The following is a 12085-nucleotide window of genomic DNA, read 5'->3' as shown; positions in this document are numbered from 1 at the left end:
CAATCAGCTGAACAGCCACAAGTTGCAGTCCCCACCTTGTCTAGTAGATGAGTACGAAGACCAAGCTACATCTTGTCAAATGGGAAGAAAGAGGATTGTGCGTTGTGCTCAGGCATTTGTCGTCTAGGGAAGGAGAAAACGTCACCAATAAAGTTGTGGCAGTCAGATGCCCATCACAATGTGTGGCTCTGCTTTAAACTCCAGCTTTAAACTCCAGCTTATTTTCCATGACCAACTTTCCTTACTTTTGGCAGATAAATTCTGCAACTGGGAGTTGGGACCGTAGTCCAAAAAAATCGAGCACAGCAAAGAATAGATAACAGCCATCTTAACCAACGGTAAGAGAAGAGGAAACACGCATGAACCTCATAAGCCATCAGACACTTCATCCAAACACGCCCAGGTGCAAATAAGCTTGATACCTTCAGCTTTTTTTGTAACATACATGGCGGCGGGTAAAAACTGGAGACCTTTTTCCTTTACGGCTGGTTAAAGAAGATCGACATCAAGCGGTTTGCTCAGTGAGATCTAGATTCTAGATATTTCATATGCAGTCTCTAATATTAGCCTCTGTCATTATTAATTCTGTGCCTTGTTTTTGAGCTGTGGAGAAGCACCTCGCTTGAGCGAATGCCCTTGTATTCCTACCACACAAAGCCGATTAGATAAGGGGCAAACCCAAATTACCAGACTCAGATCTTCGTACCCATTTCAGGAATACGAAAAAGGTAATTACCAGAAAAGCCAGCTCCTTCGTCCCCATGATTCTGAAGCCACTGAACGACTTCTGCTTTTAATGCTCAAGAGCATAAAAAAGGAAAAGAAAAAGGCTATGATGCCCTTATGTAAAGGCCCTTTTAGTCTACCTTCTTTCCGGTATGGTTTCTGATCCCGAATATGTGCTATAGTAACACTTTTTATTTTCCGGGTTTTCAGTGTCGATGATGCTGTGTTACCGAGAGTAGTGCCTTTAGAGACAGAATGACTACTAGTGGTGGTTGTAGTATTGTTTGGTTCAGGAGGGATCTGAGGGTTGAAGACAACCCTGCACTTGCAGCTGGAGTAAGAGCAGGAGCTGTGGTTGCCGTGTTCATCTGGGCGCCTGAAGAAGAAGGACATTATTATCCAGGGAGAGTCTCAAGGTGGTGGCTGAAACAGAGCTTACAGCATCTTGACAGCTCTTTGAGAAGTCTTGGCACGGCTTTAATCACCAAAAGATCTACAGATAGTGTTTCTTCTCTTGTTGATATTGTTAAGGCTACCGGGGCTACTCAACTCTTTTTCAACCACCTCTACGGTCAGTCTAACATTATCCTTTTATAACAATCTGCCTTTGTCTTTTGAAAATGTCGTGTAAGGCTGATTGGTTAAAATTTCAAACTTAAAAAATCTCTTTCATTAGTGTCATCTGTAGATTCCCTCTAACTCTAATTGCACAAATTCAGTGGATCAATCTCTCTCACTCCCTATGTGGAGTTGGCTTTGAGTTCCTCTTTTTGAGGTTGTTCTGCTTATGATTCATGATCCGGAGGTAAGTCTGTTTGCATCTGATGGAGATGGATTGGGTACAGGGGGATCATTTCAGGAACTGTTCAGTTTGGTAGTCTTTAAACAGTTTTGGAAGTGGTATGGTCGCTAAGCCTACAAAAGTTTGGATGGATTAACATAGAGTGTTCAAGTTTATTTGTTGTTTATTTGTTTATTAACTGTTCTGTTTTAGCAATTCCTTAAACAGCTTTCAGTTTCGTGGACACTACACCCAAGCTATTTAGGATTTCTTGATATGCATTTGATAGGAACCTTTCTTCATATTTCTGATTCTAATATAATTTATAGCTTTCTTGTTTATTGGAAAATGTATATACTTTTAAAATTTTGACAAGTTCTGCGTCATTATGTGCTTATTTGTCCATTGGTTTTACGAGATCTGTTTCATGGGGGAAAGGCCTTTTTTTATGAATCTGAGTTAACATTTTTTCAGTTTTTGACCTCTTGCTATTGAGATCTGTGCTTAATTAGTGAAGAAGATTATTGGATCAACATTTGTTAGAAAAGTGCAAGTTTCACTTATGCTTCTCACACTTGAGAATGTTAACTCTTTTCTCATAATTTTTTTTTACTTATTTAGTATAATTTTGAGCTACCTACATGAAATTTTTGGATTAACAGACAATCTTTTAACAGAGAAATTTGGTTCTTTTGCTTAAACAGACTTGGCTGATCTGCTGTGTTGACCAGAAAATAATGGCATACTCATACAATGTTTTGCAGATCCTATCTCTCTTACTCGGGATCATCGAGTAAAAGAAGTTCTGACAGCTGAAGGTGTTATAGTCCGGTCATTTAATGCGGATCTACTTTATGAGCCATGGGAAGTGCACAATGATCTTGGGCAGCCTTTTTCCACCTTTGCTGCTTTCTGGAACAGATGCCTTAGCATGCCTTGCGACCCTGCGGCACCATTCCTTCCACCCAAAAGAATAGTTTCAGGTCCTATTAACTCTCAATCACTACTGGATTCTTTGAATTTATGAGTACATATAGATTATGGAACTCATTTATGATAACATGATGAACTTTTTTGAGTACTGATTGTTACCTGTCTATTGCCATTTGACTTTCTATGGAATTCAAGTTTGAATGATTAAAATGACAAGAGACTCCTTTGGTGGCTTTGTTGTGAATTTTCTTGTGTTTTGTCACTCAATCCTTTGGCAGTTTCTCTTCCAATGCAGTATCTCATCCCTGTATTGGTATCTTGCTGCTTTACTCTTTACTATCACTTTTTATTCTTGTTTACTTCTGTGCTCAATAAATGAGCATATATCTGTTCATTTTAAAAACATTTACTTAGGTTTCATGGTGATATGAACATGAGTCTGTCCATGTCCATAATTTCATGAATGGAATTTCTCTGGGCATTCAGTGGTCTGTTGGTTTGTTTCATTCATTTCTTGCCCTACAGAAATTTGTGAAGTTGAAATAATAGATATTCTTTTACACACAATTCCCCTTCATAATCATAGTTATTTTGAGAACATCTTTGCTGAGACACCAAGGGTTCGTATGTGTTGGAGGTCCATGTGAATTTAGAACGATTTGGAAGATCACTGATAAATACTTCAAATATCCATATGTTGCATCCAACAGGATTTTAACATTTATGTGAAGCTCTCTTTTGTTCAATCAAACAGAAGTGAAAGCTAAGTATGAAGTGCCATTTTGAACTTCCAACTAGATTCCAGCCACTGTCCCTTTTAGAAGTGATGTATTAACCTCTCTTATGTCTTTATCCATAATTCATGTTTTTGCTTATTTTTTGACATGTTAATAATTAATGCTGATGCAGATCCTGAAAGTTTGTGTAGTGCTTCTGTGCCAACCCATGGATTTGTTGGAAAATAACAGTAAACAATCCCTTTTAGAAGTGACGTATTAACCTCTCTTATGTATGTATTCATAATTCATGTTTGCGTATTTCATGACATGTTAATAATTAAGGCTAATGCAGATCCTGAAATTTTGTGTAGTGCTTCTATGCCAACTCATAGATTTGTTGGAAAATAATAGTAAATAAACTTATTTCCTTTCATTTTTAATTATTCAATCATTAAGGTAGTAAGAGTGGGCTTTGAAGCAAAAATAAGCTTGCATATTTTCTCATATGATCATTACGGTTCCGCTCTTTCCTGCTCCATTTATTTTCATCATATGCATTAAGGTAGAACTGTTCAATCTCTGAGGTAGAATTGATTTTCTGTGTTATAGGTGATGTGTCACAGTGCCCATCCCATGTGCTTGTATTTGAGGATGAATCTGAGAAAGGCAGCAATGCTCTTCTTTCCCGTGCATGGGCCCCAGGTTGGAGCAATGCTGATAAAGCTCTTACTGCCTTTATAAATGGGCCACTAATTGAGTACTCTGTTAACCGTAAAAAGGCAGATAGCGCTACAACCTCTTTTCTCTCTCCTCATCTCCATTTTGGGGAGATTAGTGTTAGAAAAGTCTTTCATCTTGTGCGGCTAAAACAATTGGTATGGGCTAATGAAGGAAACAAGGCTGGTGTAGAAAGTGTAAACATATTTCTTAAATCAATTGGTCTTAGAGAATATTCAAGGTACACCAGCTTCAACCACCCCTATAGTCATGAGAGGCCCCTTCTAACTCACCTTAAGTTCTTCCCATGGAGGGTTGATGAGAGCTATTTTAAGGCATGGAGACAAGGCCGAACAGGTTATCCATTGGTAGATGCAGGCATGAGAGAGCTATGGGCCACTGGTTGGTTGCATGATAGAATACGAGTTGTGGTATCAAGTTTTTTTGTTAAGGTTTTGCAACTTCCTTGGAGATGGGGAATGAAATATTTCTGGGACACTTTGTTAGATGCAGATCTTGAGAGTGATGCCCTAGGCTGGCAATATATATCAGGTACTCTTCCTGATGGTCGAGAACTTGATCGGATTGATAACCCACAGGTACGAGTTTTAGTTATTAATTTTGAGTAATGATCTTGATATGGTATATTTTTTTTTCTTTCAAATAATAATAATAAGAAGAAGACGAAGAAGAATTTCTTTTACATATCACCTGGTTTCATGAAGACTGTTCACATTTTATCCAGCTGAAAGGTTTCTTAAAAAAAATTAAAGATTATATTGTTAACAAACAAGAACAGCAGCTTGCTTGTTTTTGCTTTTGCATCATGTGAAAAGTTACATGGCATGGCCTGTCCTTTAACAAATTATGGGGCAACTTTCCCTTCAGACGAACTTATGGTGCTTCAGCCAATGTTTTTTATTCTTGTCATTTGTGATGCATTAGGAAAGTTTCGCTTCAAACTAAGATATTTGATTCTGCAGTTTGAAGGTTACAAGTTTGACCCGCATGGTGAATATGTACGAAGGTGGCTTCCTGAGTTGGCCCGCTTGCCCACTGACTGGATTCACCACCCTTGGGATGCACCTGAATCAGTAATCCAAGCTGCAGGAGTCGAACTTGGCTCAAACTACCCTTTACCGATTGTGGAAATTTCTACTGCAAAAGCCAGATTACAAGATGCCCTTTCACAGATGTGGGAACAAGAAGCAGCTTCAAGAGCTGAAATGGAAAATGGAACTGAAGAAGGCCTAGGAGATTCATCTGAATCTCCACCACTCATAGCTTTTCCGCAAGACATTCAAATGGACGTTGATGCTGAACCTGTTAGAAATCATGGTAATAATAACAATACTAATGTGAATTTAGTCAGGAGATACCAGGACCAGATGGTTCCCAGCATCACTGCATCCTCATTTAGATTTGAGGAAGAACCTTCCATGAATAGTGGAGCCTCGGTTCAAGATAATAGACCGCAAGTACCAGCAAATATGCATATTGGGGCAGAACCTCAAAGAGAAGAAATAAACCAACGGGCACCACTAATGGCTAGAAATATAATTGGCCGTCAGAATGTTCCGGAGTTCATTGAGGAGTCGTCAAGTAGCAGTGGAGAGGGTAGGAGAGAAAGAGATGGGGGTCTGGTCCCAGTATGGTCTCCCGCAACTTCAAGTCAATCTGAACAGTTTGTAGGGGAGGAAACAGGTCTCAGTAGTAGCTCATCTTATTTGGCAAGACGTCCTCAGGCTCACCAAGTTATGAACTGGAGACAGCTTTCACAAACGGGGTAAGCAGCTTTGACAAACTGGGTAAGTGACAAATACCTTTATATCCGAATTGAGTTTTAAAATATTTCAGCCGGACAAGAAATTAATGTGAAGTTCTTGGATTCACTCTTTTATCTTGGTAATGTCACAAAATTGAAATTTTCACACTGTGTTTGTGTTCTAAATTCAATATTTCCTTCCCTAGTTTTTTTATTTCAGAGTTTTCCTTTCAGAAAAGTTTCTGAGCAGTTACATTGGTCCCAAACTCATTAGCAATTCAGAGTAATAAATCAATCTTATTGTTCAGTTAGCTGCTGCCTCTTTTGGTGACACTTTTTGTATGACCAATTTTTCCTGACTGATGAACATTTTACATGTATGTGTTGGGATCAACACCAAGAAAAGGATGGGATTAGTATTGGCATTTTCAAAGTTCAGGGAGAACATACGGTCTGGATTATTTTACTGACATCCCAATCCACAGTTGCCATAGCTGAATAGTTAATCTCTACCTACACTGTCATATGCTAATCCTGCAATAATCATCCTTGTTGGCAGGCCCAGAGGCTGGGAAGTGGACAAGGCTGCGCAATCCAATGCTATTGGCTAAAGGGACGATAGAGCATATCATATAATCCTATTCCTTCTCTTGGAATGGTAACAATGCCACAGCCTCGTGTCATAGACTACAAATCTTCAAATTGGTGTGGTAGAGATTTTGCTGTGTCACCTTTCTGTATCATATGGTGTATAGTAACTTCTATTACTCATGTAAGGGGAGTGAGTATCCTGCCATCAGAAGAGGAGAAATCATCAGATCATGTTACTCAGTAGTTGGGCCATCCTTCATTTTGTCTTTCTCAGGTTACAAGAAAAATAAAGACACCAGAGTCTCCAACTTTCGCCTAAAAACTGTGGTCCCATCAGCAACACTGTATCATTGTGCTTTGTGAATACATCTGAACTAAATGGGTAGATACTTGTAGGCAGCATTGTTGCTTATGCTTATTTGTGTAATAGGACTGATGGAGGTAAATATGGGTGTACAATCAATCTTTCCTCCAGGAATGGGAATTATGATTTACCCTAAGCTGGATGATTTATTCGGATGCATACAGGGTATCCTCATGTGCTTCGATTTGATCAACTGTTCATGGAGCTGAAACGTTCCAATGGCCTCACCATCATGGATTTAAGGCACAGTTGAGGAAGACAGTAGAATAATGTTCTAGCAAGTTTGCAGTTCTCTATTCTCATTCCTAGGGTGGCTTACCTGAACCAGAAAAATCTTGGAAAAGATGACAAAGATAAAGATTAAAATCTCATAGGTTTGATCGGGTAAGTGTCTCTGGAATATCATTTTTTTTTGCAGATCAACAGACTGTTATCAAATAGCACAGGTATGCCAATCCTGAGAGAAACGATCGCGTGGTACAAGAAGTAGAGAAACGTTAAGCATCTTGAAGAGAATAGGGAGTTTAATCAACGAGATTGCATATTTGTTTGCAGAAAAATCTAATGGGGAGCACTCTCTTCTTCTGCTCCAAATAATACAAGTGGAATCTTCTGAAAATGCAGCACGTAAGGTGAAGATGTTTTTAGTCTAGATGCTACTTGATTCGTCATTTAAATAAGTAAAGACCTTTAGATGAAGCTGCTTAATGGACGTTTAGAGACCCAACTGGAGTTTGCGCTTTTGGGGACAACCCAAATGGAGTTTGTCGAGCTTTTGAGGAGAATCCGACTGCGTTTAAGCTTACTTGAACATCCCAGATGGCATATCTTAGACTACCATAGAAGAAATACAGACACGTAAACCTGTTCGAACTAGTGAATCGGGCTCAACTCTGTCGGCAGAACCCAGAAAGAAATTACTAGAATTTATCCGAGCCACAGCACTAGAGAATCACCAAAGAACGCGACAATAATGCATAACTAAGATCCCGTAAATATTATTTTAGCTGTCTTCGTCAATTCTATTCATGTAAAAGCAATTTACGAACAGAGCATTCAAGTTTTCAGCTATCTGAATCTTATTGGGCGGAAGTGGCACTTGGAATAATGTTAACTCTGTACAGACCAGCCATGGAGGAAATGGGACGGAACAGAGCTAAACTAGGAAGAGAGATGGCCAGTTTTGATGTAGAAGAAGGGAGAGCACAGCATTCCATCGAGCAGGACCATTCAATCAGTTGGAACAAGTGATTAGATCATCGGTTGAAAGAGGCATTCTCATCAAATTGCAGCAGTTGTGCAGTTTCCAGTACTTCCGAGGGTTGCTCTTGCTGGAACTTACCTATTAGTGTTCGGAATGTCTAGCGTTATAACTTAGACATACTGCAAACATGAGTAAGATCATGAGTGATAATAGATTTAAAGTCCAGATAGTCTTGACCCTGGAATTGCATTCAGTTCTTCTCTTTCTTTCTTTCCTTCTTTTTTTTATTTTTTATATTTTAAAGTTAGTTTTGGTACCTGACTGGGTTAAGGAGGGGTAATTTCATTTGATAGGATGGTATTGATCAGAGACACGCTTTGGAGGCAGCTTTCTCAAGATGAATAGTACCAGAGCTGAAGGAAGAATCTCTACCGACTGAACAAAGAGATAAGAAAAGATAAATAAGCTTTCAAGAAACAGAAGTCTGTAAATCATGAAAATTTTGGTAAGTACCATGTAATATATGAAATTTAAGATGGGATGATCAAGAACATCCAAGTCTGCATCCTTGTTAAATGCCGAAAGAGCAACCTTGCAGACGAAACAAAGGCTATGAACTGAAAAAACCAAAATTGGATAGAAAGATGAAATATTTTAAGGAAGAAAATTATGATCACTTACCACAAAGCATCTAATCAAGAAGCATGTGCAACATATCCCAGTAACAAAGCCAACCTGTTTATAAAAACAAAGCTTAACTCCAGCAGCTAACTGAAATACCGCAAGTTCAAATTCTTGTACCGCAGACCACTTTTACCCGAGCAAGTGACTGCTTGTATATTGGAAATCATTCCAAGATGATTAAATGCTCTTCCCACATGTAAGAATGACACCTTTGAAAGTGCTTTTTTAAAAACTTCTGTCCACCAATACTTTTTGAAGCCAGATAAACATCAAGGTGACTGTTATGTTAAACTCTGCACCCCAAAGATACAATTCAGAGATGACTGCTATACTAGACAAAAAAAACTTTTGCCCACTAATACTTGTCGAAGCCGGATAAACATCAAGGTGACTGTTATGTTAAACTCCACACCCAAAGATACAATTCAGAGCTGACTGCTATACTAGACACAACACCTTACAGATTTAAATTCAGAACTTGAAAGGCATAAGCTTTTAAAATGAAATCAGTAATATGGGTAACCTCATTCAGCTTTTTCTGACGGCCTCGAGAATCAATAGGGAAGCGCCTCAGCATGATGAACAACCTTCAAGTTGCAGTTAGTTTCACGAGGCATATTAAAATACCATAATAAAAACAATAGATAACAGGCCTGTTAAATAACATCTAATCATGAGAGTTAGGTATGGTTGAAAGAAATTCTCACCTCCCTCCATATATCAAAAATCCCACAGCAGCAATGAAGGAAACAACTGAATAAAAGAATTTTAAACACCACACTTCTAGTCAAGCCAAAATTAACCAAACATGAAAAAGAAACAAAAACATATTTCAAAAATATTTTAATTAAATGACCTGCGAGAAAAAGCTTAGACATTTCAAATGCAACTGTGCCATGGTTCAAATGTAGATAGATCCACAAGCTAACCTGTCAACCACCATGCACTTCCAGGTAATGGAGCTAATCATCTATCTCATAGTGACAAACTGTATGTAGACATATCTCATGGGAAATAATGTTCATATGACATCTTGTACCTGTATTAGGTAAATAGCTCCATTGACAGCCAAATATGTAGGTCTTAGATTATTTATTGGAAGGCTCCTAGCCTGTAAGAGACAATGAAATATCAACACCCACAGCTAATAACTTTCAAATGGTCAAAAGCTGATAATGATGGAGAATGTCTTAACTCCAAAAAAGCACATGTACCTGGTGATAAATCTCTGCCCAGAATAGTACAAGTAACGTATAAGTTGAAAAGAATAGAAGTCCAGGAGAATCTAACAGTGTCATCCCAAGTACCTGTACCAATGCCATATTCTCATAAGCATGTCCTAACAAATAATTGAACAGAACAGTTCTGAATAGAGGAAACTTCTTTAGCTAAATCTGTGAAGACAACAATTATACAGATGCAGAGAAAGGTGGCTGAAGAAAATATCAAAGAACACATCATAACAGAAAATTTGGAAAAAGATAATTTCTACAGCACCATATCAGGTTATCAAATTTTGGAAGGCTACTTGCTACAAAATGCATATGCATTTGTCCTCTAATTTTGTAAATGTAAAACAGTATGTAGAGCTAAATGTGGGTGCAACTCTTCAGTAAGCAATGGCAAGTAAAAACAGAAGTAAAAAACTCACCTCTGGTTTGAGAAGAAACACTTTCTTATAAAGCCCAAAAAGAACGGCACGCACTGCATTGGTATATTTCACCTTAGTAAACAGAAGTAAAACACAGACAGGGACGGAGATGGTAAAGAACTTTTTCATTGATCCTTACATCCATTCACTAGAAAATTCAACAAGTGGAAGACCTTTTGCGTAGTCCAACCATACTCTGGCACTCGTAGTTGGATACGGAAGAGTTGCACCTGGAGAAATATGCCAAGAGTTAAGATCACATCAATAATGATGCAGAACAACCAGACCAGTTTGTGTCCAGGAAGTATGGAAATATTTATTATGGTCAGAGCAGGCATAGAGAGGGGATCCATCTTTTCCTTGGTAATTATTGCCCTAAGGGCTATGTGTTAAACTACCAAACAAAATCCAAGTATAGCCCGTTTCCTCTAGAACCATGCATCATTTTAATATGCAACATTTACTCCCAGATATATGATATGCCACTTCACAAAGTGAAACAATGTCAGTGTAAACGTCTAATGTTGAACACTTCCCAGATGCCTTCTAGTTCTATTCAAGTGCAAAAATAACAAAGGCAGACACTAGAGGATCTCTCATTGGGTCTGTCGGTCAGCAACTCAACTATTCATCTTCATTTCGTACTGATTCACTAAAATTTCCTGCTGCCAATCAGCCAATGCAATCCTCCTACTTTTTTCATTGAAACCAGCAGTTAATTCTAACCAGTAGATTGAGTACCGCCAAACACTAAGACATCTACTAAATTTTGCAAACCACAGCAACTATAACCACAAGAAGTGTACTCTGGCTAGTGGTCCCCGGAAGAGCTTTTTTATCTTACCCATGGTAACTCCAGAAAAAAGGAAGGCTCAAACAAATCTACTCCTACTAACGTGGTGACCCATTGAAAAACGATTGGCTTCGACTCATCTAGCTCTAGGTCATCTTCGGGTTCATCTCAAAAACTTGTCTCTACACCTCAAAAGTTGCTTGTAGCTTGTCTCTGAGTCACCAATGGCATACCGCAGACTCAAGATCCTCCAAAGCTATATCTCAGTTCTTAATCCAAGTAAGAGTTTTTACCTACGACAAAGCATATCGTATACATAAAATTCGCCTAGAAACACCCCATATCTCATACGATCTAGGATCAGTAATTTCCACTCCAACCCAAACAGATAGCCACACTGTCTTATATACTTAAAAAAAAAAAAAAAAAAATTGAGGGTTTTTGTTTTTCAAGGAAAAAATCAAAAAGAGGAAGAAAGAATCGCTCTCACCAGAGCAACGAAGCCGACAAAAGCATACGCCCCAGAAAGCGAGTAAAAGATGCCGTCCTGCCATTCGGGTGAATTATCAATGTCATCCCACCAATTCGACGCATTCCCGCTGTAACTCAACTCCATCATGGGCACCAATCTCGCCATCTTTCTCCAAGGAAAGGGAGGACAAAGACTCTGTTCCACCAAAAAGAGAACTGTTCTCCTCCCCTCTTTTGTTCTTTCAGAGAACTGCGGAACAAGAAGAGGATCTGAGGGAAATGTGTCACTCCAGCGAGGCGAAAACTGGAGGAGCCCGCGTCACACGTGGCAAACTGTCAGGATATCGCGGCGTCGTGGCATGTACGGCTATTTTTGCCTCGACATCAAATCTGCCGCTTCGTTTTCGTTTTCCTGCGTTGGAGAAGCCGGAGAGGAAGAAAACGACAAAAGAAGTGACCGGTATGTGAACCGGGTATTGTACCGGCCGGTTTGTTGCCGTTGATGGGTTTGATTGCAAGGAGAAAAGCTAGAGTTTCTCAAGTGCGAGGAGAAAGATAGAACTATTATATCTAATCATCTTTCAGGAATTCATTTATTAGACTAATTTCAATTTAATTTTTATTTTTCTTCTTATTTTATATAAATACATTTTAAATACGTATTTCAAATTACTTATCGTGCCCTT

At 38.8% G+C, this 12085-nt stretch overlaps 2 protein-coding genes across 6 annotated transcripts; one reads left to right on the top strand and one right to left on the bottom strand.

Moving 5' to 3' along the window:
* The first annotated feature begins 275 nt into the window (after positions 1–275).
* Positions 276–6732, top strand: LOC137940483 (cryptochrome-1-like). 3 transcript variants are annotated; one of them, XM_068785575.1, is made up of 6 exons: positions 276–728; positions 937–1297; positions 2272–2490; positions 3769–4475; positions 4860–5662; positions 6201–6732. In XM_068785575.1, exons 2-6 carry the CDS (start codon positions 982–984, stop codon positions 6250–6252), a joined length of 2097 nt encoding a protein of 698 aa, XP_068641676.1. In that variant the 5' UTR covers positions 276–728; positions 937–981; the 3' UTR covers positions 6253–6732. The 3 variants fall into 3 exon arrangements, with proteins under 3 accessions (XP_068641676.1, XP_068641678.1, XP_068641677.1); XM_068785577.1 differs by having other exon boundaries at positions 278–728; positions 4860–5684; XM_068785576.1 differs by lacking the exon at positions 276–728 and having other exon boundaries at positions 758–1297.
* Positions 6733–7585: 853 nt separating this feature from the next.
* LOC137940500 (tobamovirus multiplication protein 1-like) lies at positions 7586–11641 on the bottom strand. 3 transcript variants are annotated; one of them, XM_068785601.1, is made up of 12 exons: positions 11419–11641; positions 10275–10365; positions 10136–10188; positions 9699–9791; positions 9524–9595; positions 9341–9413; positions 9192–9237; positions 9008–9071; positions 8482–8535; positions 8314–8391; positions 8118–8235; positions 7586–7979 (listed from the first exon to the last, which is right to left on the bottom strand). In XM_068785601.1, the coding sequence occupies exons 1-11, from the start codon at positions 11563–11565 to the stop codon at positions 8143–8145; spliced, it is 864 nt and encodes a 287-aa protein (XP_068641702.1). In that variant the 5' UTR covers positions 11566–11641; the 3' UTR covers positions 7586–7979; positions 8118–8142. The 3 variants fall into 3 exon arrangements, with proteins under 3 accessions (XP_068641702.1, XP_068641703.1, XP_068641704.1); XM_068785602.1 differs by having other exon boundaries at positions 7586–7938; XM_068785603.1 differs by lacking the exon at positions 8314–8391.
* Positions 11642–12085: the final 444 nt, after the last annotated feature.

This window comes from Aristolochia californica, unplaced genomic scaffold (genome assembly GCF_029961685.1).
Source record: "Aristolochia californica isolate CCGP_79_NKW_82.1479 unplaced genomic scaffold, dmAriCali1.0.hap1 SCAF_9, whole genome shotgun sequence".
In the NCBI taxonomy this organism is placed as follows: Eukaryota; Viridiplantae; Streptophyta; class Magnoliopsida; order Piperales; family Aristolochiaceae; genus Aristolochia; species Aristolochia californica.
The sequence above is the reverse complement of the archived record's forward strand: the minus strand, read 5'-3'. Positions and strand labels throughout refer to the sequence as shown.

Coding starts and splice junctions, on each gene's coding strand:
- LOC137940483 (XM_068785575.1), top strand. CDS start 982: ATGACTACTAGTGGTGGTTGTAGTATTGTTTGGTTCAGGAGGGATCTG. Junction 2,491..3,768: donor ACCCAAAAGAATAGTTTCAG/GTCCTATTAACT, acceptor TCTGTGTTATAG/GTGATGTGTCACAGTGCCCA. Junction 4,476..4,859: donor ATCGGATTGATAACCCACAG/GTACGAGTTTTA, acceptor TTGATTCTGCAG/TTTGAAGGTTACAAGTTTGA.
- LOC137940500 (XM_068785601.1), bottom strand. CDS start 11,565: ATGGCGAGATTGGTGCCCATGATGGAGTTGAGTTACAGCGGGAATGCG. Junction 9,414..9,523: donor GAGCTATTTACCTAATACAG/GTACAAGATGTC, acceptor GGTGGTTGACAG/GTTAGCTTGTGGATCTATCT. Junction 9,238..9,340: donor GTCTAAGCTTTTTCTCGCAG/GTCATTTAATTA, acceptor TCTTTTATTCAG/TTGTTTCCTTCATTGCTGCT.